The sequence below is a fragment of the Pectinophora gossypiella genome, chromosome 9 (assembly GCF_024362695.1).
Source record: "Pectinophora gossypiella chromosome 9, ilPecGoss1.1, whole genome shotgun sequence".
In the NCBI taxonomy this organism is placed as follows: Eukaryota; Metazoa; Arthropoda; class Insecta; order Lepidoptera; family Gelechiidae; genus Pectinophora; species Pectinophora gossypiella.
The window spans coordinates 5,119,364-5,145,729 of record NC_065412.1 but is presented as its reverse complement, the minus strand read 5'-3'; the positions used below and the strand labels follow the sequence as shown (position 1 = coordinate 5,145,729).

Below are 26,366 nucleotides of genomic sequence, written 5' to 3'. Positions count from 1 at the left end.
ACAAATCGTGATATGCTTGTGCTGTGTGAGGCCCTTTTATTTCAGGACGTCCACCACCATTAATGATCATTTCAAAAAACATCCTTTTCATGTTCTCATAAACAATTTCATTTCCTTATTATTTGAGTAGGCTGAATAAATCTTGCGCCAACTTCCAGCTGGCTTCCAGCTACTGTCACTGGTTCGAATCCCGGCTCGGACTCTAAACCACTGAATTCACGTTTGGAACATAGACAAATAATGACGTCACGTGGTTTCCAGGATTTGTGCCCGGTTAATGGCAATAAGCTCGCCTCTACGTAGGTCTTTCGGCGAAGAGTGCTGCCTATCCCTTTAGGGATTCAGGCATGATGTTATGTTAGACGAATAAGGCAAAAATTACAAACCTGCGTGGGCAAGTGACAAAGCCCACAGTCGGAGGTATGAGGCTGTGTGCGAGATGGTACTCAGCACGTATTCAATAGTGTGGATGGCCTGGTGGATCATGATCTCACTGAACGGCTCCTCTTCGTGGTCATGTTCGCCTCCGGATTTCTCTGCTTTGGGCGGCGCTTGGACTTCGCTTATATCCGTTTGTTGGTCTTGCATCTCGATGCCTTGTTGAACGCTGCCGTTTGATTGTTCTGGCTGAAAGGGTGTTTGATGTTCATGAGTCTCTGTTAGATTGCATTGCAGAAAAAGTAATAGAATGGATAGCACTATTTTCTTAAAACGTTGGATAGCACTATTTTCTTAAAACGTCAAACTAGTGTTATGTGGATTTCAAAGCTTTTTTGGTCCATGAAAAGGACAAATAAATCTAAACTGCATAATTGTTGTACCTGGCATGACACTCCATCCGTATCAATTTCCACGTAAATCAAGCAAAGGAATTGGAATATCTCATCGCTTTATCGACAAAAACTAGAAAACTGCCACAAAGCATCGCTTTAGCGAAAAGTATACAAAAAGTAAACAAGTGTTCTCCCCTACCTTGCCTACCTTAGCTTTGGCCTTCTTCTTGGCTGCACAGAGGAGGTATAATGGTTTTCCGAGCAGCATAACAGGGATGCACAAAAGTCCGATCAGGACAAACGCTCGTTGGATGGCGCCCTGGCCTTCGAACATGTATTCGTGGCAGCCATCTTCCGGCTCTTGGCTCGAGAACAACATCATGTTGATGAACAGAATCAGGACTGACGGGGCGCAACCTTGTCTGTAGGCGACATCTGTAAATAATATGAAGGTGATGTTTCTTACCAAATAAAGTAGAAAGAAGTAGACAACAAGCAAACCTGCATCGGCCTTGGCGAATGTATCCTGTTAGTATCGACAAGCTATACGACCCTCATAAAAATAACGGATACAAGGGTGCATTTGCGAAAAGAAGCTATATCTTTCCACTGTGACGTTTCAGATAGCCAACAACCGATGTCTTTTATTCCTTATAGTTGTTTATAGTCTTACAGACACAGCAAGTTTGAGTCGAAGTATTCCTAATATCACACCTATATCCGTCAATAACGACGAAGCCGTATTCTTATAAAGATAGTAATTAGAACTCACCCTCGTTGAGAGTGCTGTAGACGATCCACTTGTAGAACATCATGAACACCATGTACGCGAACAGCAGGCAAAGGAACACCACTTGTGGCAGGAACTCCAGGAAGATCGAGTAGCGGCGCTTAAAGAAGCTGAATAAATACAGTTATATTAAAAATAGGAACTAGGATATCTATTGATGGGGAGTGAAAACATGGCATGGGAACAGCTGACGTCATGAATCATAACGTCATGAATCGTAGTGTTACCATCGTAGAATTTTATAAGAACCAGGGGCCTCTCGTGGTTCAATAATAATCCTGACACCAGCGTTAGCGTGGTCGGTCATCGATTTACAACACAACACGACAGCAGGAAAAGACTAAAATTAAAGTATAATTATTACTTGTAGTTGACGACACTCATGCAGACACCGAAGATCATGTGCACGACACCGAAGATGATGGACAGTTTCATTTTGTACGAGTTCAGGAAGATGATTTTGTTGTCGGCAGTCTGAAAGTTCAATTCAGTCATGGTAGGACAGTCTAAGAACAACTACAAGTTTCTGATAACCCAAAAGTCAATATAAATAATAATATGTCAAAAAAAACCAGACGTACCTGCCAAATAGGATCAATGCCGATAAAGTAAGGCTCTCCCATATACGCATCTTTTGGGTCCAAAGTGAGTGATTGATAATTGTGCATCGTCTTGTTGTCGTACGGAATGCGCCACGACGAGCCGAATATATTCATGGACTTGGAGAACAAGTCATTGTACACTAATCCAGTATACATGGAGAAGCATCCCATGAGAAGAATGATGTAGCGACCGGCGAAGAAGATGTTCCAGATTTCATTGTTGGATTTCTTGGCGGAGAGTGAGACCTCCTTGCATACCATCCATGCGCCGAACAACATCATAATAGCGCCGTGGCCGAAGTCGCCGAACATCACCGCGAATAAGAACGGGAACGTTATGATTGTGTACAAGGCTGAAAAGAGAAATTTCATTATTATTTATTGCGTAATATTGGCCATTTCTTCGTTTATGCCAGAAACTTAACACGGTCTGACAATCTAGGATGTCAAGTTTTGATCATAAGATGTGTGATAATAAACATTGAACCTTCGGAAACTTGTTAATGCAGCCAACTCACCAGGGTTACATTCGCGGTAGGAGGCGACACCGTAAGCGTCGATGAGGTTCTGGAAGCCGCGCGTGAAGCGGTTGGTACGGTTGAACGTCGGCGGCTCCTCGTCCGTCTCGATGCAGTTCAGGAACGAGGGAATCGAACTGCCGCATGCGTTCTACAAATGTTTTCAAACGTTAAAAACTCGACTCTAGTCAAAACCAGGCATGTGTTATGAATTCAAGTTTTGTCAACGTTTCACAAAGATCTTTGAACAGTTATACAATTTTCTTGGAACTCAAATTTTGAGCTAAATTCGAGCGGACGAAGAGTCAGGGCTTCTTATGGAACTGATTTCGGCACATGTCGCTACATGTCAGCGTAATATTGTTTTGAAAATCTTAGATCGCTTCTCTATTTTGTTTTTATCAAAATAGAAAAGTTTACAGTTTAGAGTAATGTCCGTTTGACAAAAGAACGTAGACAAGTAGGATCGAATGAAATCAGAGTGAAATATTATGGGAAACTTACAGATCCATCAGCAAGAGCCTTCTGTACGTTGGGCAGGTCAGCTACGGGCACCCAGCACTCTCCGATGAGGCACTTCTTAGTGACGTCCATGTTGAACAGATTGAGCGTATGGTAGATTGCCTTCATCTTGCGTACCATGATCGACCAGCTCGGTAGCTCCTTGGCCACACTTACCAGCACTCGCTGTCTGTGGTCGCGGGTTTGGTTCAACACCTATAAGTATAATGATCCGGTCAGACGCTTTACTGATACAAATATAATATATATATATATTTTTATAGTGCATTTGTAAAGATGGCCTCAGCAAGCTTCTAAGAAATTGGTCGAGTGTAACAAGCCTTAGCACCTGTAAGAAATGTATGACATTCTACAACACAACTAGACCTCTCGTGTCAGTCAAGGGAGATGCATACTAGCGAGGTATTACGTCAACGTAGGGATATAAATTACGTATTTGCATTGCTTACATGTGTAAATACGTAATTTACATCCATCCTACATTGTAGTGTCTGATCACGCTAATTGATTCCGCATCAATAATTTTAGACTCCCAATGAAACGTACCATGTTAAGATCCTCTAGTCTGGTGCGGACGCCTTTGACCATGTCCTGTCGCTCGACGTTGGAAGGCGGACATGGGTACAAGGACGCGTGGAATCCGGTGCACACCTTCTTGATGCGAGACTTCAGCTGCTCACCTTGGAAGAACGCGACGAACACTGTCTTGTAGATTTCGTTACCCTGTTGAAGAAGTCATCAATGTAAAGTTGACCTTGGACAGGTTAATAACAAAATACTAAATATTTTATTACCCACAAGGAAGATACAACACAAAAATGACAATTTTACTGATGGTACAAAAGGAAGCTTATTGATTGGTAAGGTAGCAATTCATTCCAGGCAACCTTTGGGCAATAGGATATAATACGACATCTCACTATTATATTTCTTTCACGATCTTTTGTAATATCGTGGAGTTGGTACCAAGTGTTACTCATGAATAGGTTCTTAAATGCACAAACAGAAATGTGACATAAATCATGATAGTCATTCTTTTTAAAGCATTCTATATCTACAGACTTACTACTACCTCATCTTGTCGATGACATTTCATATCTTTTGTAATTTACCATCGGAAAAGTAACTCACAGCGATACCTAAATCCACGCGGATGACGAACGAGTAACTAATAATAAAAATGAAAACAAACTCACAGTGCTAGGATCCTCCAGCGGCTTGTCAAGTTCAGCGCGGCGCAGGAAAACGTTGCCGCGCGATATGCGCCAGAGCATGCGCTCGAAGGCGGGCACGCGCTCGCGCTGCACTACGCCAGCCACGAATCCAAGGCGGCCGCGCGTTGCCGCCTGCTGACCGGTTTCGTCCGATATCAGGGATCTGGGAAATACATGAGATACTTAGGGTCATCTTCACTTCTTGCCGGTACTGCCTGCCTATCTAGAAGCTTCTATAGTTCAATGGGCAGAGTGTTCGGCTTGACCCCTGAAGGGGACATTGTCAAAATTACTTTGTGCTTTATTGAGACTATTCTTTAAGTAGGACATTACAGGCTGTCCGAAAATTAAGACAATTAGAAGGCAATGGTGTCTTCCGCTTGCAGAATTTAAATAATGTAAGCCGTTGGTGCTGGCTTCTATTTACTTAAGTACGTAGTTGTCACGGGAACCATGTCATGTGCCTTTAGTGGCTCAATAATTTGACCAGTGTTGGGGAGTTAGGTCATTCACCTGTCTTTCACTCTGTCAATCAGTCATTCACTTATCTGTCGGTTACGTGTCTGATAAACACTGCATACTATCTGCCAGATATATAATTCTTACTTGGTCAAGGAGTCCATGCCGAACTCCTCTTGCGCAACGAAGAAGGCCTCTGTCTTCTCCAGCACATGCTTCAGCTCAGTCAACTCCAGGTAGTTCTGTTTCAAGTTGACGGCGTTGTGTGACAGCTCCAGAATCTCATTCTCTGTCTTTTCCAAGTGCGCCTGTTGGGGAACATAATCAAAGCTGGTCAGTCAATATCGCTTACTGAAATGTTTTAGTTTAAGCGGATATTGTATCTTTGGATACAATGGTAATTTCGATAACAAGTTGTCGTTAAACATGTACAATTGTACATTGCTCACTAACTAGAAAAACTAGGTATCTTGGCGATTGAACTTCTGCCAGAGCGAACTAAATAATTTCACACGGATCTTTTGGCTCAGGATTTCTCAATTTAAGGTCAGCGGACCTAATACCCGAACCCATGGGGCTTATTAAAAATATAAGCCCTACTTATTAGTAATGATTCATCATCATCCTGTCCTTATCCCACTTTAGGTGGGCTCGGCACAACATGTATTCCTCTACCATTCATTTCTGTCAGTCATGTCGGTACTCACACCCTACTACACACTAGTACCAGTACTTGGTACTTACTAATACAAGTAGAGTAAGCAAATGAAGTATGAATGGTTACCTCAAGGTCGATGATCTCCCTGGGGTTGGGCGCTCTCGGGGGCTCCTGTAGTTCAGGCAAGTGCACCGAGTCCTTATGGACCTCTGCCTCGATGTAGCGCAGCTTGCGCTCCATCTCGTCGCACCGGCGGACCTCATTGACGAATTTGCGCTGGAAGGCGTTCACGTCTGGATTCAGCTGGAAATGAAAAGAAAATTGGTTAGCGTTGGATTGCTAGGTAAATCCGGTAAAAGGTCTTGCGGTGTGATGAGGATTTCAAGATAGACCGCGTAAAAGAGGTCATGGCAGGACCAAGAAATGCATTTTCGGAGGTATGTGACCTAACCTGTATTGGGCTGATTTTCCCTTCGCGGGTTGGAAGATCAGACAGGCAGTCGCTTCTGTAAAAAACCGGACCTGAAAGATCTTCAGGTTACGTAAGCGGACCCTGTAAGAAACGGGATAATGCTAGGGGGATGATGATGAGGAGGCCTTATACTCAGCAAACCTAAAAAGGTTCAGATGAGCTAAATAAAATAAGCGTTGGATAAAAATTGGCAAATGGAGACAAGATCATGATGGATATACTCGTAAACTCCTAGTTTTTGTGTCTTTAGATTACAGAACAAATAATACAAAAGTCGATGTGGTAAATGTTTTGAATAGTGGTAACAATTCTGCTTTAACCAGAATGTCGAATGCTTTCCAATGACGAACAAGATTATCCTTTTTATTCATTTCTTTAATTAAGTTTGTACACTTTATGCTTCTAATAAATATGATGAGGGTTAGTGATGGTCATTATCGGAGTTATTTACTTAATTAAGTTTGTTAACCGCACACTCTTAGAACACTTTACCCTAGTGCTGAACACAGATCGTATTAAATTTTATCACATTAGGGTCAAATGTAAATATACAAATGATTTTTGCTAAAATAAACACCATCCGACTGATTTGAGACCTAAAACTAGAGAAATGAGGCTAATTAAGACGAAATCTCGAAATGGTTTTAGAATTAGCGTAACTTATTGTTTCCTTACATACCGTATTATGCATTCGTTTCTTATAAGAAATCCGGATTGTGTTAATCCAAAAAATCAGACTAAGTGTCTTGTGTTTGCGTGATTCTAAGTCTCCGAAGTAGTCTCTAAAATGACGATGGAATATTTCAGAAACAATAACAGCAATTTTACAGTTTCTTATCAACTCGACATTTATAACTTAATTAAGGAAAACAAGTTTATTGCCGACTTTTATTGATATTATGGATGTTTCTGAGGAGCGAGTGGTTTTTAATATATTCCATTCTGTGATCCTTATCTCCATGCAGTCGGGTGGCAGGAATGTCACATTATAGTCATAATGCGAGAGAATAAAAGGAGATGTTGTCGGGAATTTATATGAGTGACATCATGTGCTATAAGCTTAACTTGTAATACTAATAACTTTTCATTAATGATGTCGTTTTGTCGATTGGTGCTAATGTGTGAATCCAAATAAGTTATGTCACACATTTTAGGGAAAAAATAAACTTATCGATTTCGACAAAATTTATTGAATCGATCGATAATTTTATCACGTTGCGCGTGTTAGCCCTGCATGACACATTTTTCAATAAGTGTTTAATACTCATTACAAATCGCAACTTTGATATTTCAATAAATAATTTCGTAGGTACTCTTCTTTTATTGTGAGGTGGATTACCAACCCCATCAACACTGGTGTCAATGTTACTATTGAGCCGCCAAAGGCCCTTGACATGGCTCATGTAACGCCTACTTACTTACATCAGTAAGTAGTAACCGGGACCAACAGTTTAACATGCCTTTCGAAGCACGGATCATCTTCCTTTCGGACAATCAGGTGATCAACCTGCCCTAACCAAACTAAGGATCACAAAGTGATTTTTGTGATATATTATGTCCCCAACGGGATTTGAACCCGGGACCTCCGGATCGTGAGCCCAACTCTCAAACCATTGGGCCACGGAGGCCGTCGTAGGTAGGTACTTAGAAGTTGACTAGGAAAGGCCACATCGAAACAATTCATCTAAAAAAGTAATATTGCAATTTGACAGTTGCGCATATAAAAGTAAGTGCGCAATGCAAACAAATGTTAACTAGCAATATTGCTTTTGTAGATGAATTGCTTTGATGTGGCCTTTTTTAACCCCCCTGTTAATGATGATTTTAATCTATGATTACAATACAACATCTACTAAACGTGGCAGCGTCGAAATGACAAATTAGTTTACGACTTTTTTAAAGCTTCACCATAATATCTACATATTAATAAGTACAGTTCAAATCCGGTCACGTTAGAGATGTTAACCATTAATAAGTTCACGGTTTTCACCTTGCAATACCTATACATGTGATGTTTTAATTCAACGACCATATCCGCTGGGCACCCCGGTAGGCGGAACGACTTCACGGTTACAACACGTGAATAAATTGCCCGACTCGAGATAAGTGGGATGCTCTTACATTGACGTCGCAAGGTGATTTCAACTTGTATCTAGTAGTACTTCTGTGTACGGTCACGAGTACTAATATGATACACTTTGAAATCATGTCATATCAACTTTGTTGACAAATGAAACCGTAAGTCTCATTAAATGTCAAATATGATAGTGCGACAGGGTTCTAAAGTGGGTACATGATACAACTTACGACTTTGCTAGTATTGAGACAAAGTTTCTTATGTTGAGAAGCTTGCAAACACTACAGTTGGGTACACAACTTAAGTTAAAAAAGATTATTTATTTTTTTAATAAAAATAAAGATGGTGTGGTGGTAGATCTATAGTAGGTACATCATACAGCTTGAGTGTCAGACTAAGAATTACAAATGCAAGAAAACCAAAACTACAAAGCTATGGCCGAAAGCATTGCCCGAGTTCTTTCTCAAGGAATAAAGGTAAATAATGATTCAGGTGTTAAGTAAGCGACTGCTGTATTGTCCTGTGCAGCTGCGAGAAAAATGTTTGAAAATATGACTAGAATTAAGTAATACTTATTCTCTAGATACGTATAACACAATCTTCAAACGAACATCGTGTGCCTCATTGACTTTCACAGGGGAAAGAATACAAAATGACAGAATAACATTCGCCAGTTGTTTGACTAGCGAGTTGTGAAATGGTTGTAAATCGTAGGCGGGCGAAGACATTGGCAACCGGTTCGGGCGGTGGTAACCTTACCCGGTCGGGGTCGACCGCTACGGACCCGACTGACGAATTCGAGAACAATTACTAAATCCCGCAGACAGGAAAAACATACAAAACTTGGGCAGGTTATCCTTATGGAACAGACAAGCCTCGTCAGACAAGAAGCTTGTTAGCACGATTAGAAAAATTTCATACATTGCTTTTTGCTTCGTAGTTAGTCTAGTTAGGCTATTGTGGGATCACTTATAATATAATTTTTCATTTTTGTTTTGAATGAAAGTACTTATTAATTTTTCACGAGCACAGCCTCGACCATAATAAACGCCGATACGGCTCAGCAGCACGTTGGTCTAACAGAGAGCTCGGTAAAGCGTGTGTACTCAGTTCTTCTTGTGATAGACCTCTGACTAGCCCAATTGGAACTTATGTTTTGATGTTGTATAAAAGTGTGTCTAATAGTATACAGGTGTTAGTGACTTTATATCAACGTTTCCACTTTATATCAACTCAGAATAATGGTCTGAATCATCCCCAGTATCAGCTTTTATCTTTTATTCTATGTACCTATTGTACAATGATCGAACTAGTGAGAACAAACATTCTCACTAGTTCGACGATCGAACTAATGAATCGAACTAGTGAGAACAAATCATCATCCTCAGTATTCGTTACGATGTCCCTAACACGTCCCATGTTTTTGTCTGTTGGCAAACCTAATAAAAAAATAAAAATAAAATAAAATAAAACACCCTATAGATATATTGTCTACAATATAATACGATAATACCCACTTAATACCTCTCATAGTATATTTCAGTGTGACTAAATCGGGTCCCTGCGTTCTTAATACACCCGATAAACCGTGCAATGTAAAATAACCTTTAATATAATATGTATGTAAGAGAGGCGGCGTGGCTAGAAGCCGACATTATATTATAGCTACCTCGCCGACCCCCAAAATGCGCAGTGACCTTTGATTCGCGATCAAGACCACTTATAGCGCACACCCATGCGTTGAAACAATAATGTACATAAATCTTACCTGCTCAGTTAGTTTCATAAATATACTTTGAATGTGTACACAGAAGAGGTGCATTTTTCCAATACATGAGTAACTTACTGAAATGATTTTTTAACAGACTTCAATAATAGAAGGTTATCAATTTGACCCGTATGTATGTATGCCATAATGTTGGTACAATCCTGGTATTATGTGCTTCTGAACACAAATGTATGTTTGTCCACGCATTTCTCAGGAACAACAAATCGTACTGCACGAACTTTCAAGTGTCAAGTATTTTCCTCATAAATAACGAAGTATCTAAAGTTCTACTTACGGAATACTGCAAGTTTAATAAAAAATCAGCTTAGTAGTTTTAAAGTTACGCTCAAAAAACATTATTATAGAACAAAACATTGATCTCGTTGATGTCTTTTGTATGAAGGAAGCCTTTATCAGTGTTAGTAGTCAACATCAAGGCGTAGTCTATTTATCATGACGTTGTTTAATTAGAAATGGTAGGAGCGGAAATCAAAGATTTGAAAACTGCGAACGCTGTTGAAGGTGAAGGTGGAAGGTGTAGGTGTCTTTTGGATGCTAAAGAAAGACTTCAGAATTTATATTCTTACATTGTAAGTAATTCAATAAAATTGATTGTTTCTTCCTTTTTATTATACAGATTTTAAAGCCAGTTTAAATTTTTCAAATTCTTTTCAAACATTTCTAACTCTCTCACTTTCATTATTTGTCATTTTAGCTTGTTGTTGGAAAATATTTTTCTTATGATAAATTAAAAAATAGTTTTGCGTAGGTTTAGTTTATACACGCGTGCGCATCTAGGCAATGAGGCCTAGGCTACAAGCCTTCTTTGACAGCTTGTTTGTTATGTAAACTATGCTAGATTGCTAGACGGTCTGCCAACCAGACCTGTAGGATATTCGTTGGTCAATACTTTGTATTATTAGGTATGTATAGTTATGTTTGTGAGAAATATAAGTAGGTACCTATTCATACTGCAATATTATTGAATTAAATAATATGCATATATATGGAACATAAATATGGAACATAAATATGGAATTCCATTAGCTTCTATCCTGATACACTTCTTTTGATTCCTCCACATTTAATAAAAATATCATACAGGGTGTTAGTGAAATCGTAACGAATACTGAGGGGGATGATTCAGACCATGATTTTAAGTGGACTTTTTGTGTTTTTTAGTTAAATTATTTTCAATTCTAAACTTTTGCGATGAAAAATTCTACATGATTTTAACTCAGAATAATAGGCTGACTCATCCCCCAGAGTATTCATAAGAATGTCACTTTCACCCCGTTATTTACCATATTTTAGCGACGGAAACTGCCACTTGATATTAACTCAGAATCAAGGTCTGAATCATCCCTTAAAGTTTTCGTTACGATGTCACTAACACACTGTATAATAACTAAGGTAAAAACAATGGAATAACGAATGACGCAGTTAGGGAAATTGAGTGACTGTGATTTTATTGTAGGTATCCCTAGCCCGCGACATAGTGTAATAAGCGCTTATATTCTTTGGCTGGGGACCCCGTTGAACTAATTTACATCGATGATATAAATCTGTCGCATCCATAGTAAAACAAGCGACCTCATTTTCCTACATTTCTATAGCCTTTATTCACCACAAACTCATCAACAGCTTCAGTATTAGTAATTCGATATTCCACTTTGACACACACATACACAATGTTCAGTTGTCTTACTAATTAACCTTAAAACGCTGGATAAACGTAATATAAGGTGTAAATTCTAACCGCATTAGATTTTTTGCCTTAAACAGTGGATATTATCTCAATTATTTTTGAAAGTAACAAAAGGTTAAATTTGCTTTTCTTTGTATATGTAAAGTATTCATAAAGATAATACAAGACAGTTGTTACGTAAATCTTCTCTCGTGTGGGTTGTGAGATCAATGACCAACCTCATCAACCCCTGTGCCAGGGTTGTTATTGAGACGCCAAAGGCCCCTGAAATAGTTTATGTAACAATTACATGGTTATTTAAATAAATACTGGGCGAGACGGACTATTTCACGGCCTCCGTTGTTCGAATCCCGGTGGGGACATATCAAAAAAATACTATGTGATTACCCTAGTTTGGCTATTGAATTTCGGTAAATATTTTTAAGTCTTCGTTTTCTATTGACGTAGCATGCATTATTATTCAATGGGTGCGTGAATGCGTGGGCCAACTAATCAAGGTTCTTAAACATCCTGAATTTATATGTTAGTTTATTTTTTCCTGGAGCTTCGTGGTATTATTTCCAGGACATCCGGTGTTCCAATACACTTCTAATTTACCTACTCGCTGCGTCCGTCCACAGCTATGTTTACTAGTGCGAAATACATCGAATCATTACCTACTGGAGATTTTTAACACTAGAACCGGATGACTATTAGAGAATTCTTACCCTTAGTCGCTTCGTCGCTAATAACAACTTTGTCTCTGATGGTAATTTTCTATGCGACCACAGATTTACTTAATTTTTTATACTGTCGCAACACAACATTGACACATAGTCTTACAAACTTCAGGAAAATAGTTGATTTTATTCTAATAAATCTACGAGCTACGAGTTGTTACAATGCGCTTCAATTGTCTTCCTCGTGAGCGAAACCGAACTATACGGATTAAATTATGCACGCATAAGTTATGCTATGACTTGAATCGTGGCATGGTAGCCCAGTTGGCACGGGCCTAAACCAATGATTTTCGAATTCATGTTTGGATTATAAAGATTATGTACATTCGCGAGAAATGCATTTCTGAGGTATGTGACCTATCCTGTATAGGGCTGGGTTTCCCATCGCAGGTTGGAAGGAAAACCGGAGTGTCAAATCACCAGATTAGGTTAGCGGACGTTGTGAAAAACAGGATAATATGACGATGTTATAACTTATTTACTTATACTATGTACTTGTTCTTCTATCGTGTGGGTTGTGAGGTGGATTACTAACCTCATCAACCCTGTTGTCAAGGTTATTGAGCCGCTAAAGGCCCCACACATGACTCATGTACATCAGTAAGTAGTAACCGGGACCAACAGTTTAACATGCCTTCCACAGCACGGAATAATATGTATTGAAATTAGTACTTACGTCTCTGAACTGCACGGTGCCAGCTTCGCCGAGCTCGGAGACGGAGGTGTAGGCGGCCTCAGGCTGGATGAAGAGCTGGCACAGAGCCATCTCCTCACTTCGGAACATGGCCCCCATTGTGGCGGTCTTCTACGTTCTTCTGCTTCTGGTGAGCGAGAGAGACACACTGTTAACTCGGTCTGTAGATAGAAAGTGACGGAAAGCACAGAAAGTGACTTTAGTAATTCATAAAGTACTTAGGTTTTAAGTTAATAGATACGTGTTTACGCGTGCGCAGAACCTTGAATGGAACAAACTCGGTAAAATAAAAAATATTTTAATCTTTTATTACATTATACAGGGTGTTAGTGACATCGTAACGAAATGATTCTGAGTTAATATCAAGTGGAATTTTCCGTCGCAAAATTCATGATACTTTTTGTTTTTTAAAAATTTTTTAAATTCTATATTTTTGCAATGGAAAATTCGACTTGATATAAACTCCACATATCTATACGTACAGGTAGCCATACAAGTACGTATGGGTGTTAGGGACACCGTAACGACTACTGATAGGGATGATTTAAACGTAAGTTTCTGAGTTGATATCAAGTGGAATTTTCTGTTGAAAAAATAGTGAAAATGATTGTGTTTTTCTTAATTATTTTCAGTACCATACTTTTGCGACGGAAAATTCCACTTGATATCTACTCAAAATCATGGTGTAAATCATCCCTAAAGTTTTCGTTACGACGTCACTAACAACCTGAATAGGTATGTACCTATTACGGACTCGTTACGATTGAAATGGTGTTTTAACTAGGTGAGACGGTGAATTTATATCGGTTTCGTCTCCGGTTCATTGGAAAGTGTTTACGTTTTTCTTTCATGCGAATTCCTTGAAAATACTTAAGTTATTTTATTAGTTTTGGTTATTTAACAGTAAGTATGCGTACAGCGAGCAGTATGTATGCCGCTATTACACTATACGATTTCAAATGTCGATTTCAAGCTCCCTATTAAGTGCGCCTACACCGCACCAGGACCAAGACCCTTAAATCTCTCTTAGTCCTATTACATAACATATCTCTAAGATATCTACTTACTTGTGTTCTACCCTTGAAACCGTGTAGTGTACAGTCATGAGCAATATCATGTACCCACTTTAGAACCCTGTCGCACTATCATATTTGACATTTAATCAGACTTACGGTTTAATTTGTTAAAAAAAGTTAATTTCACATGGTACTAAAGTGTATACATATTAATGCTCGTGACCGTACGCGACATTACAAAACCTTTGCATTATCAAAGTGTTAGGTACCTATTGAATGAGCCTGCTGCCCATTACGTAGGCTTTGTACTCACATTACGCCGACCTCACCTCATTTGACACCTGAACAGATGTAAGCACTCAATATGCATAATTTAAATAACAATTTCGATTGGCGGTCATACATAAATGAGGACAACTTTTATATCTAGTGCAAATATCTCGAAGCAAGGTTGTTACGATTGCATGAGAAACTTATCGCAACGTGTAAGCGATGTGAGTGATCTCATTGAAAAGGTACTCGAGTAAAATGACTCTTAGTAAACAGGTTAAAAGGCCTAGATTTAAAAAGTAAACAGTCTGTCATTCGTCGCGGTGTATTACGCGACATAGCTAAATTAATTCATTTATATTTTGAGATGTATGCTATACTAACTTATAGAAAATATCTGTTTTTATTTTTATTTTTTTTCTTTAAAATATCTTGAATGAGACCGGAAGCCGTGGGAGCCCAGTTAGTAGAACGCTTGCCTCTCACTTTGAGGTCGCAGGTTCAAATCCAGCACAGGCCTAAACCAATGAGTGACGAATTTGTTTTCGAATTCGTGTTTTGATCATAAATGATTATCACGTGCTCAGCGGTGAAGGAAAACATGGTGAGGAAACCCACATTCCCGAGAAATGCATTTTCGGAGGTATGTGACCTAACCTGTATTGAGCTGGTTTTCCCTTCGCGGGTTGGAAGGTCAAACTGGCAGTCGCTTCTGTCAAATCTTCAGGTTAGGTACCTAAGCGGACCCTGTGAAAAACGGTTTAATGCTAGGGAGATGATGATGAAATATATATTATTATTAGTACTTATTATATAATTTAAAATAATTTTGCGTACTGTATTGTATTCAATAATTTGTAGGTAAGTAGGTGTTATTGTCCAATGGAAAATAACACAATGTACAGTATCGCCTTGAAGTAAAAAATAATGGGTTTATTTTAGATCACTGTACCTTTGTCAAAGCACAACTGGTTTTGGGGTAAACTTAATATGCATAAGTAAATTTAGATTGTAAATTATTTTTACACTCGTGAACAGGTCTATAATGATTCCACGCGATTATGAAAGTGAAATATAGCAGAAGTCAAAAGTCGCCTGAAAGGTAACAGGACAGTAGGTATTTATAAGGTTTTATGTTCTTTCATAAAATAAGTATACAGCCTAGGTCTTAGTGGATAATTATTTCAGTAGATATTGAAGATGTAAAACCGCCTTAAAAGCCAGTTGGAAATAATCATTCGAAACGGTTGAGTGGTAACGGCTTAGAATGCAGTGAACGGATCAAGCATTCGACGTGCATACCCGTGTGTCGTGTACGTAAAATACCGACGTACAATGCTTAACGCCTCCATGGCGTAAATGACTCGCCTAGTCATATTTGCGAACTATCGCTTGTTCCCGTGACTAATTTGCACGATTAGGTACACTTTAGTTTCGAATGCGGACATTACTATTACGATTGTCTCATCATCCCAGCGTTTTGTCCCATATTTTATAGGTTCCGCTTACTTAACCTTTCACACACCCTGGACATTTCAAACAAATAAACAACCTCGTTTCACAGACGCGCATCTGTGTGTGGGACGTCTGACGTCTTACGATTCAAGCCTAAACTGTGCTCGAAGAGGGTGAGGTAAACCTAGCTCAGACGCTGGTGGGGAGCGGAGAGTTGCCGTTCTATACGTAGTATTATTCTTTATTCTATGCCTTTGACAGGTTTGTTTTTTTCCAACCCGAAGGGAAAACTAGCCCAGTTATAGGTTAGGTCAATTTTTTCGTGTACGGATGTACTCACGCTGTGGTCCTTCACCGCTGAGCACATGATTATCATCTATTGTAAAACAAATTTCACAATCATTAATCGGGTTGGGCTTGTTGGCTTTGAACCTGCGACTGACAATGAGAGACAAGCGTTCTACCAATAAATACTACGGCTCAAAAATTTTACCCGACCACAAAAGAATTCGTTCCAATTAGACGGAACCCAATTATTTCGTTCTCCCCGCAGACATGTTCACACTCCGTAGGCAGTAATGACAGAGTTGGATAAAAAAAAACCATTAAAATCATCATTTTCTCATGACGATTACGATCGCATTCAGTGAAGCAGGAATCGAATTCGCGGTCAGTCACAAGGCCGCTAGTTTTTGCCTTAACTAGTCTGCCGTTACTGTTTTTGCCTTATTCGCCTGCACTGTTCACTTCACCTCAACGCTCTTTCGCCGCAACAATAGGATTTTATCAAAACAATAGTCACAATACTTTTAAGTATTCAAAAAACTAGGAACTAGTTTTTCAATCATACTACCTATTCACTGTTTAATGAAATTGTTCATGCTTAAAAAAGCTTACCTACTTAATACAGTTTAAAAACTTAAGACAAATTGAATGTGTCACTTAGAAACGAACATTTTATAAGTGCAAAACTTAGTTAAACGTGTTCGGAATAGAGTGGAAATGATTGACAAATTAGTGTAGTTAAGTTAAATGGTTTGCAGTTAACATTTCCGTCGTGTAAATAGGGATCTCATCTCCGCACATGCTATTGTTAGCAGTTTCATTTGAATAATTGAAGCAAAAAATATCAGCTGAGCGACGATGGTCAGCGAGAATCATTGTCAAAGTCCTTGAGTGTTAACGAGCGAATTTTTCAGCAATTTGCTCACATTACCTGTATCCATTTAGGTCTCTGAATAGGCACATTGACAACAAGAGAGCGTAGGCATTTAAAAATATGACTTGAAAGATTCCTTGTCATAAAAAGGACAAACATACACAGTTCTTTTTATCGCACATATTTATAGTCTTTTCCGAACGTTGTAAGTATATACTAATGAAATATATATAAATAGAATGACTGCGTATTAAAATTGAACGTGCAGAATTTATAGCCAAGGTAAAGTTGTAAAAAAATAATGTAGCTGGAAAATTGCGATAGGTATACTCGTACATAACATGCATATTAACAACGAGTTACCAGTGAAGGCCGCGACATATTCATGCAGGACAACTTGTGTAGCTTGAGGCCAATTGTCGCACGGATATTTCCGGACTTACGCTTCCGATCTTATGACCTCATTCTCTCGTAGGGCTGTCCTAAAGTGGGCTGTTCTTTACAATTCGTTCTATTTATAAAACTCTCCTTCGTCCTTGCTGGAATGTAAGTAGAGCTTGTCCTATTGCACTGTGACTGAAGACCATGATATGTATCTATGTCTGCCTATACTATTAGGTACCACGTTGTGTTCAACAGTATGGATGGTTCAAATCACAGATATAAACAAGAGAGATATGCACTTAAAGTGCGCATGTTTTTAACTCACGTCGGCGTGTAAAACGGCCGCACGGAGACATTTCTGGCTGGACAGCAACATCGATTTACTACTTATGGTGGCGCGATACCGAGCTATGAATAACGTAGAAAGTTTTATATCTTTGCCTTAGTAAACATTTCGTTTTGTGCATATTCAGTCCCACTGGCTACGCTCCCGCGGCATTTCTTTACAATAAGAACTCTGTTGTTCTAACCTATCATTGAATGTTGGCTAATTTTAACATAGATAGCAAAACTTAGTAAGTACCTATCTACATAATTATTCACATTGTGCATCCATGCTATAATTACGATTGAAAGATATAGTGACAAAAGGATGGGAAACTTAAACAGTGGCTGTTAATGGGAAGAAAAACTTCAACTACCTAAGTAGGTAGTCCAGTTCTAGATATAAGTATATCTACCTACTAAAACGATAACAAGAACTGGAGAATAACATAACACAGTTTAGAGACTAGTTTTTTTTCCCAAAACACCAAATATATATATATATATATATATATGTGCCATTGTATCAATGACACTTATAGGCCAGATTGACGAGAACAGAGAATTTCTCGCGATACTTTAGTATGGCTGTGAGTAACAGGTACCTAAATAAGAAAGATAGATTGGCAATACATTCTTATTTGCTAAGATAAACATAAATATATAAGGTACAGCTGACCGACAAAATCCAGCATACAGTAAAGAGGAGGAAGTCACTTGATAGAGATCATAAACCTTCAATCTACGTACTTACAGGTATACCTACAGAACGTTAAGAAAGCGACGAGAGATTCAATAATAGAAAAGATAACAAGAAAGTTCAAGCTAACAAACGCAGAAAATAGGACTTCTGGAAGCGCGCTTCACAATGTGTATAGTTTTATGGCTGTAAGTATTTATTATCCATCCTCTCGATATTAGTGCAGGTAAGCGGTACAGCTGACCGACAAAATCCAGCATACAGTAAAGAGGAGGAAGTCACTTGATAGAGATCATAAACCTTCAATCTACGTACTTACAGGTATACCTACAGAACGTTAAGAAAGCGACGAGAGATTCAATAATAGAAAAGATAACAAGAAAGTTCAAGCTAACAAACGCAGAAAATAGGACTTCTGGAAGCGCGCTTCACAATGTGTATAGTTTTATGGCTGTAAGTATTTATTTTATCCATCCTCTCGATATTAGTGCAGGTAAGCACGCTTGGCTTGCGCTGTTATAAACAATAGAAATAGATGAGGTAAACTAAACTAACTAAATATAGTGGGCCGGCCCCTTCTAGCACTTCTGCCAATAACTCAAATAACAAAGTACCGTTATAGTCGGTGCATATCGTTCCAGAATTAGCTAAAAACAGGTCCTCATAAATACAATCCATTCTTCATCAGTGCTCTTCTCATCGGAATTTAAAATTTGTGTAATATAATGTATGTAAAACGTATGTTATTTAAAAGATGTGTTGCTGTTGCAGTTTCTTGTCATTTCCTCTCCTCAGCCATAACACCTTGCGAAATGACATAGATTCAAATGTTACATTGACCTTCAACAAGTTTGCCCATGATAATTACATTGAATTAATGATTCTGGTTCTGTCCGTGACTTTGAATATTTTAACGACCGTTTCGATAAGCCTTTACTTATTCTCTACAGCACTACTTCGTTACGAATCGATCTGATACGCAGATCACGAATATCTACTTTTTCGGACATTATTTTCGCCTCCTACTGTTTGATGTAAAACAAGTCCATATTGGGATGCGCAGTCGGAACATGGCTTGTAGACGTTCTGTTTTTGAAAGTGCTTTTTGTCTATAAGTTAAACATTTTTATGTCCATAACTCAACGCCTGTTAAGTATATTATTTCTTAGATCTAACATATCCGTTTACGAATGACCATAGTATCGTATTCGACAACTATTAAGATTAGAGTGTACGCTTTCATAACTCCTAGACGTGGAGCGTGGGGCAGATAGAACATGTTATCGTCATTACGTCGTCGCGTCGTGTCGTCGTGAACATTAGTAGAAAATATTCGTGTTTCCGGTCTATAAATATCTACTTATAACAGGAAATTGAAAATAGAACCAAGACCAACTGAATTGGAAATCCGTGAGACGAATCTGCAGTCGTACCTACTTAAGGTATTTTTGATCGAAAATGTTGATGTCGAAAAATTTGTCAAGAAGACCCGGTATAAGACGACGAAATCTAGGTGTACACTTTTTAAGAATAATATAATAAATAATAAGTAATACAGAATAAGGCAGAAAGTAGGTATATTTTGGAATGTCCAAAGAAAACATCTTGATCTTCTTTATCTACCTCTAATCTCTATCCCGAAACGAAGACGATCAAATTGTTACTTTATGACTAGTTACCTACTGTAAAAGCAGTTTGTACAAATGCTAAATGAGTTACAATGAAACTATTACAAAAGCTTGCGCTGTGCTGCACGCTAGAGCATACATTTGTGTACATAAACCTAATTCTTATTTAAACATTATCGCAAGCGACGTTCCTACAATAGAATTTCTCTACAATGCGTAGGCATTTACTAAATAAATGTGCTTAATAACATTTTAGAAATATAGGTATGTAGGTACCTGAATTGTAAGAAATTAAACTGTCTGGAGTATGAAAGCGCGAAAAGTGACTTGAATAATGTTCTACTAACGTATTAGTTTACTGGTTAACCGAATGATAAACACAGTCACACAATAATTACGGCAAACAAGCATCTGTGCAAACTTCCTTAAATTTTGAGTTTCTTATCTATTTTTATTATTATTCGTCTTAAAATGCAAAATGTGTCTTGCTCGAGTGAGTTTTTGCTCTTTTTATGTCATACATTTCTGTATTTAGATAAGAAGGTACTTTAAGTGGAAGATTTATATTTAGATTAAGTTAACTACTTATACTCAAGGTTATGAAAAGGAAGTTTTTTTTTCATTAAACTGGATTTAAAGCTCCAACAAGAGCTTTTTGTTTCTAAATTAAACTGTTGTAATCTTCTATTTGTGCAATATATTCTATAAGTGTCAACCAGTCTTAAATCTGCGAATTTGAATTTATCGTCCCAATAACCTGACATGTGTCAGGTTATTGGCCAATATAAAATTTTGGGAGGGTCTTTTTCTGCCTAAAATTGACGTGTGTTCCATAAATATTAGGCCCCTCGATTACCCGTCCCTTTCCTTTTCGGCGGATAAGAAAATGACAGGTATAAAATAATATTAGATGGTGTGTACGGTCACGAGTACTAATATGTATGCACTTTGAAACCATGTCACATTAACTTTTTTGACAAATTAAACCGTAAGTCTCATTAAATGTCAAATATGATAGTGCGACAGGGTTCTGAAGTGGGTACATGATATTGCTCAGGACTGTACGGTCACGAGTACTAATATGTATGCACTTTGAAACCATGTCACATTAACTTTTTTGACAAATTAAACCGTAAGTCTCATTAAATGTCAAATATGATAGTGCGACAGGGTTCTGAAGTGGGTACATGATATTGCTCAGGACTGTACGGTCACGAGTACTAATATGTATGCACTTTGAAACCATGTCACATTAACTTTTTTGACAAATTAAACCGTAAGTCTCATTAAATGTCAAATATGATAGTGCCACAGGGTTCTAAAGTGGGTACATGAATTGCTTATGTCTGTACTGGAATCAGCACAGACATAAGCAATATGTTCTGTTATGCGGATAACAGAATATTGCCTTCTTTCTGCGGATACAGGCTTTCTAAGGTGAGGTGCTACGCGTAGTGTATTGTGATACATGTAGTAATGGAATTTCAGTTTTAAGCTGCTTATGTAACCCCCTTGGCTTCATCAGTGATTAGAACTAATTAGAGTAATAGTTAGCGATTATCGATTTTACTATTATTGATATTTATTTAAAATAAAATTGCATAAATGTAATCAAACCTCCAACAGTTTTAAAATTATCCATTATCTTTGCCTATGTCATGGAACATGTTATCTGAGCGATCATATTCAATTCGTCAATCATTCTGAGAGAATCAACAAACCATCTTGAACTAGTCACCGTTATCTCGATGGAAAAGGTTCTTTATCGAGAGCACGTGACAGCAATGGAGGTTGGCAGGAAACGTTAGTAAATCAACTGCATTACGTAACGCGTAAGTACAGGCGAATAGTTTGGAGTAATACTTACATATAATAATTATTCTAAATTCCATGTATTTATAATTTGTGATCTATTTATTTTGTATGACATTCCAACACAATGTTTATTCGGAGAGGAGAGGAGCTCGATGGCGCAGCGGTTACCGCGCTCGGTCTGCGATTGTTGAAGTAAAGCAACTTTCGCAAAGGCCGGTCATAGGATGGGTGACCACAAAAAAAAGTTTTCATCTCGAGCTCCTCTGTGCTTCGGAAGGCACGTTAAGCCGTTGGTCCCGGCTGCATTAGCAGTCGTTAATAACCATCAATTCGCACTGGGCCCGCGTGATGGTTTAAGGCCCGATCTCCCTATCCATCCATAGGGAAGGCCCGTGCCCCAGCAGTGGAGACCTTAATGGGCTGATGATGATGATGATGATGATGATGATGTATATTGTTTACGGAATAAATGAAATTGAATTGAATATGACAGCTGATATGTAGGGCTAACATGCATGATATAAGTTACGATTCTGACGATATAATTATGTCATTTTGTCGATTGGTACTAACATGTGAACTCAAATAATTCATGTCGTTCTGTTAGAATACGAAGAAAATCACGTAACACGCATATAAACTGCCTATATACGTCCCACTGCTGGGCACAGGCCTCCCCTCAATCAACCGGAGGGGGTATGGAGCATACTCCACCACGCTGCTCCAATGCGGGTTGGTGGAGGTGTTTTTAACGGCTACTAGCCGGGACCAACGGCTTAACGTGCCCTCCGAAGCACGGAATCATCTTACTTTTTCGGACACTCAGGTGATTCAAGCCTGAAAAGTCCTTACCAAACAAAGGACAGTCTCACAAAGTGATTTCGACAATGTCCCCATCGGGAATCGAACCCGGACCTCCAGATCGTGAGCCTAACGCTCTAACCACTAGACCACGGAGGCTGTAACACGCATGTTAGGGTAAAATACAAACTTCTCGATTTCGACAAAATGTATTTCATCGATCGATAAGTTTATCCCGTAGCGCATGTGAGCCATTTTTATTTTATTATTTTATTGCCAAAAAAGCTGACGTAGGGTTCCTGTTTTTATAAGCTCATTCATCACTAATTTTAGAGCTACGCTCTTGTCGGTGTAGCATTCTCCATGTACTTAGTTAAGATACTTTTTGTAATTATTTATTTTTTATTTTGGTGCAATAAAGTGTATTTGTATTGTATTGTATTGCTACTTTTTAGGGACAAATAGGGCAGTGGTTTCCCTTTTGCCTTCCGCCCCACAGTACTCTGTCTGACGCGATTGTGATGGCGCCCAGAATAGTCTATTTCAATGCCATAAGCACATTATTAAGAAATAATTAAAATCACAAAAGCTAACGGCTTCAAGATTGTATGTTGGCAATTGTTTAGTTTCTGGGATTTTTAGTGCCTTTTCTGTGAACAGTGATGGTGCTGTGGATAGCGTAGCGTGGTATTTATAAGCCGGTATCCTATAAAATTTACAACTATGTACATTTTTTTCACATGAAATGAAAGTGACATTAGATTAAACTCAAGCACAAATTAGTGTTTCGTGACAATTGGGTAGTTTCCTAGGTCAACAGTAAACTATGAAATTCTGACTACTAAATAAAGACAGATCTGGAGGTAACGAGAAACTTTTCCTTTTTTCTATTTAACTTATTTATGATTTTTTAATTAAAAATCAAAGTAATAAATGTGACATTTTGCCACGTTTTTCTATGACGTCTCAGGTTGCTTTTTCATACAAATCCATAGTAATTTCCGTGTTTTGACGTTTAGTAAAAAGTTTTTAATTTGATTTGACTAGTGGGAAACCACCCTATTCGCTTACTACTTAATAATACCATTCTTCAGGAATAGCAGCTTCAACATTATCATCATGTCTTCTCGCTTGCGTCACCGTCGCGCCTTTCATTATTAGGTATCTACTTAATTTGAAATGCTTTTATCATTCAGCGTTTCATTTGCCTTATCAAATATAAACTCAGCGACTCAGCCTTTATTTATTGTTTCAACATAGATTAAGAAAACAGGTACCCTCTGAATTCTATTTTATGAGTTTGAATTCATGTTTGGATTATAAATGAGTGATATCACGTGGTTTCCACGATTTGTGCTCGGTTAATAGCAACAGGTTCGGTCCCTGTCACATGGGACTCATGGTATAATAACGCCAGGTATACTCAATCCTATGACAAGCCGCCATTGCTAGCCCATTGATGACGTAAGTGTTACCATTCAATTGGTATTTCCAACGTTTCAAGGACGTAAATTGTATTACTAAAAATTAAGTGAATTACTGACTAATGTATTTAATTACTATTGTCACATATATAATAATCATTAAAACTGTAAGTAACGTAAAATGAAAAGCATTGGTTATGGGTAATTAATTTTTTACGAAATGGCAACGTAGGGCGGGATGACGTCACCTGGGCTAACCTTGAAATGTGAACTGTCACTTTTGAGCATATCTGGTGATGGTGGTCTTATACCATGATGGGACTTAAACATAGCTGGCGAGGAATGGGTGATTATGTTTACTCACTATACACCTCTGGCTACCGCTTCGGTGTCAGTACAGGCGCGATGCTATTCTATTATATAGGTTAGTAAAGAAATTTCAAAAGTGGTTCAAGTTTGTTTAGCGAATGTTAAAGCTACGAATACTAAGTCTGAATAATCAAAGGCTGGGTTTCTGATAAGACAAGTTTCACTAGAGCAAACAATGGCGCAGTATTACCTAGGTGTTGGTATAAGGAGTTTTTATCTTAAAAATGTGACGACACGTGAACGAGATATTGAAAACAGGACGAGACGAGTGCCCAGCAGTCTCCATGAATGATTGCTTAAGTGGTAGCAAACTTATTATGCCACTTGAAAGATAAGGAAAGTGAAGAAAACATATTGTAAAGTAGTAGGTACTTAGGTATTAATTAAAAGTTGGTTTGCTTAATTGCAAAGTCGAAGGAAAACAAAGTATTAAATTCATGATGAAGAAGTCGTTACATTTAAAAATAAGGAGGTCCCAAAAAGTGACGAATGATATAGTTATAACGCGAAGAAGGACTCATTCGAACTAATAGGTAAATGCTACCTATTGTCTTGGAAATAATAATTTAATGTAACTCGTAATGAATAGAACTAGGCAGTTTAGGTAGGTAATGATCTGAGTGTAAGAACATCTGTCGCGTAAAGTTGATTGACAACTGTGCTTTGTTTATCATTAACAATAATATCATTCTTGCTTTGTTCAAACTTAGTTAAACACTTTAAAAATAATAATATAGATATGTAAGTATAGGCATGGTATTTTTAATGTGAACAATTTCATACTGTTCTCTTATCGGGAAAAGAAATATTAAGTACGCTTTAAAAGGAATGATAAGGTCAATAGCGGAATGTGGTCGGCAATCTACGAGAGGAATTGCTTCAGAGCAATAAGGCCGCCCATTTGTACTGTTGCTAAATGTTTTATTAACGTTTGTACGTTTTATTCTGTGGAATAAAGTATATTTGAGGAATTTGATGAGCGTCTCTGCAGCGTCTATAATATGATTGATGAAGTCTTGGAGATATTTCATTATTCTTGTTATACCAGGGAAAATTAATCACAGACGCATGTTATATGAAAGTAATAATTGATAAAAATGTAAAGTTAGTGGCCGTAAAAACGAAGAGAAGAGCAACGATAATTGCGTAAACACAAAACGCACATAATCAGTCGAGCGGCGCGGCCGCCTCCTATCCCGAACGAATGGGACGCGGCAGGGGCCCGGACCGCAGACCCCCGCATTCCAACTTAAATCACCAACCGAACCAAACACAAAACAAAGCGATTAACTTCATTACCGGCGTTAATTTCATCCGACAACAAACCGTTCCTACACATTAAACTTGGTAAACATGCAAACTTATCAAATTACTTTTCCTTTTCAACTCAATAAGAGTCGCGTTATTTATTGTTAGTTGTTGTAACTTACGTGTCCAGTGGAACTTATAATAAACTGTTTAACAGAGTATTGGAATGTCAGAGCAACGCACCAGTGATCGAGTTATAACGTTGGGTAGTACACACGTGAAGCGCGGACAGCGCGCGGGACTCAACTGAGTGTTAGCACGGCTAGGTTGGTGCCGCTGAGCATGTGACCGCGGCACAACTTCGTGAGGTGGTCATTAAATTGTTTGTTGATGCCTTAACTGCTAGCTGGAACGATTTTAGACACTATTTCCCAATGTTTAAATGCTCACGACAGATTTAGCCATCAAAACTACAACAAATTCTTTGGCGCAGTCTCTTTCCAGTACGCACTTTTGAAGGAAGTTTTTACATCAGTAACTACTAACTAAAACTACATACAACTTTATGATAACTTACTACTGCAAATACTGTAATTAATAAAACATACTAACATTACAAAACTAATAAAAAAAAAATGCAGAAATACTTACGTTTTCAACACGATCCCGAGCAAAAAGTCGTAGGCGCGCGGGCGTGCGATAGTTGTTCTCACATCAGCTGATGATAAGGAAGATGAGAGCTATCTCGTGATCGGCGCGTTGTGTTGGCAGCACTGGGCGCTCCTGCGCAGCCTCCGCC

The 26,366-nt window shown here is 38.4% G+C and overlaps 1 protein-coding gene across 7 annotated transcripts in view; it reads right to left on the bottom strand.

The window, feature by feature from the left end:
* LOC126369860 (V-type proton ATPase 116 kDa subunit a 1) overlaps nucleotides 1–26,366 on the bottom strand; it is a 27,171-nt gene extending 805 nt beyond the window's left edge. The window contains exons 1-13 of one of the 7 annotated variants that reach the window (XM_050014442.1): nucleotides 26,219–26,366; nucleotides 12,957–13,101; nucleotides 5,663–5,839; nucleotides 5,026–5,186; nucleotides 4,402–4,582; nucleotides 3,752–3,928; nucleotides 3,188–3,400; nucleotides 2,684–2,834; nucleotides 2,145–2,518; nucleotides 1,928–2,037; nucleotides 1,546–1,673; nucleotides 973–1,208; nucleotides 387–627 (exon numbers count right to left, since the gene is read on the bottom strand). In XM_050014442.1, the coding sequence (XP_049870399.1) occupies nucleotides 387–627; nucleotides 973–1,208; nucleotides 1,546–1,673; nucleotides 1,928–2,037; nucleotides 2,145–2,518; nucleotides 2,684–2,834; nucleotides 3,188–3,400; nucleotides 3,752–3,928; nucleotides 4,402–4,582; nucleotides 5,026–5,186; nucleotides 5,663–5,839; nucleotides 12,957–13,073 (2,266 nt within the window). In that variant the 5' untranslated portion in view covers nucleotides 13,074–13,101; nucleotides 26,219–26,366. Of the gene's footprint in view, nucleotides 1–386; nucleotides 628–972; nucleotides 1,209–1,545; nucleotides 1,674–1,927; nucleotides 2,038–2,144; nucleotides 2,519–2,683; nucleotides 2,835–3,187; nucleotides 3,401–3,751; nucleotides 3,929–4,401; nucleotides 4,583–5,025; nucleotides 5,187–5,662; nucleotides 5,840–12,956; nucleotides 13,102–25,749; nucleotides 25,949–26,218 lie in introns of those variants that run through there. The other 6 variants (XM_050014444.1, XM_050014440.1, XM_050014447.1 and 3 more) reach the window with 6 other exon arrangements.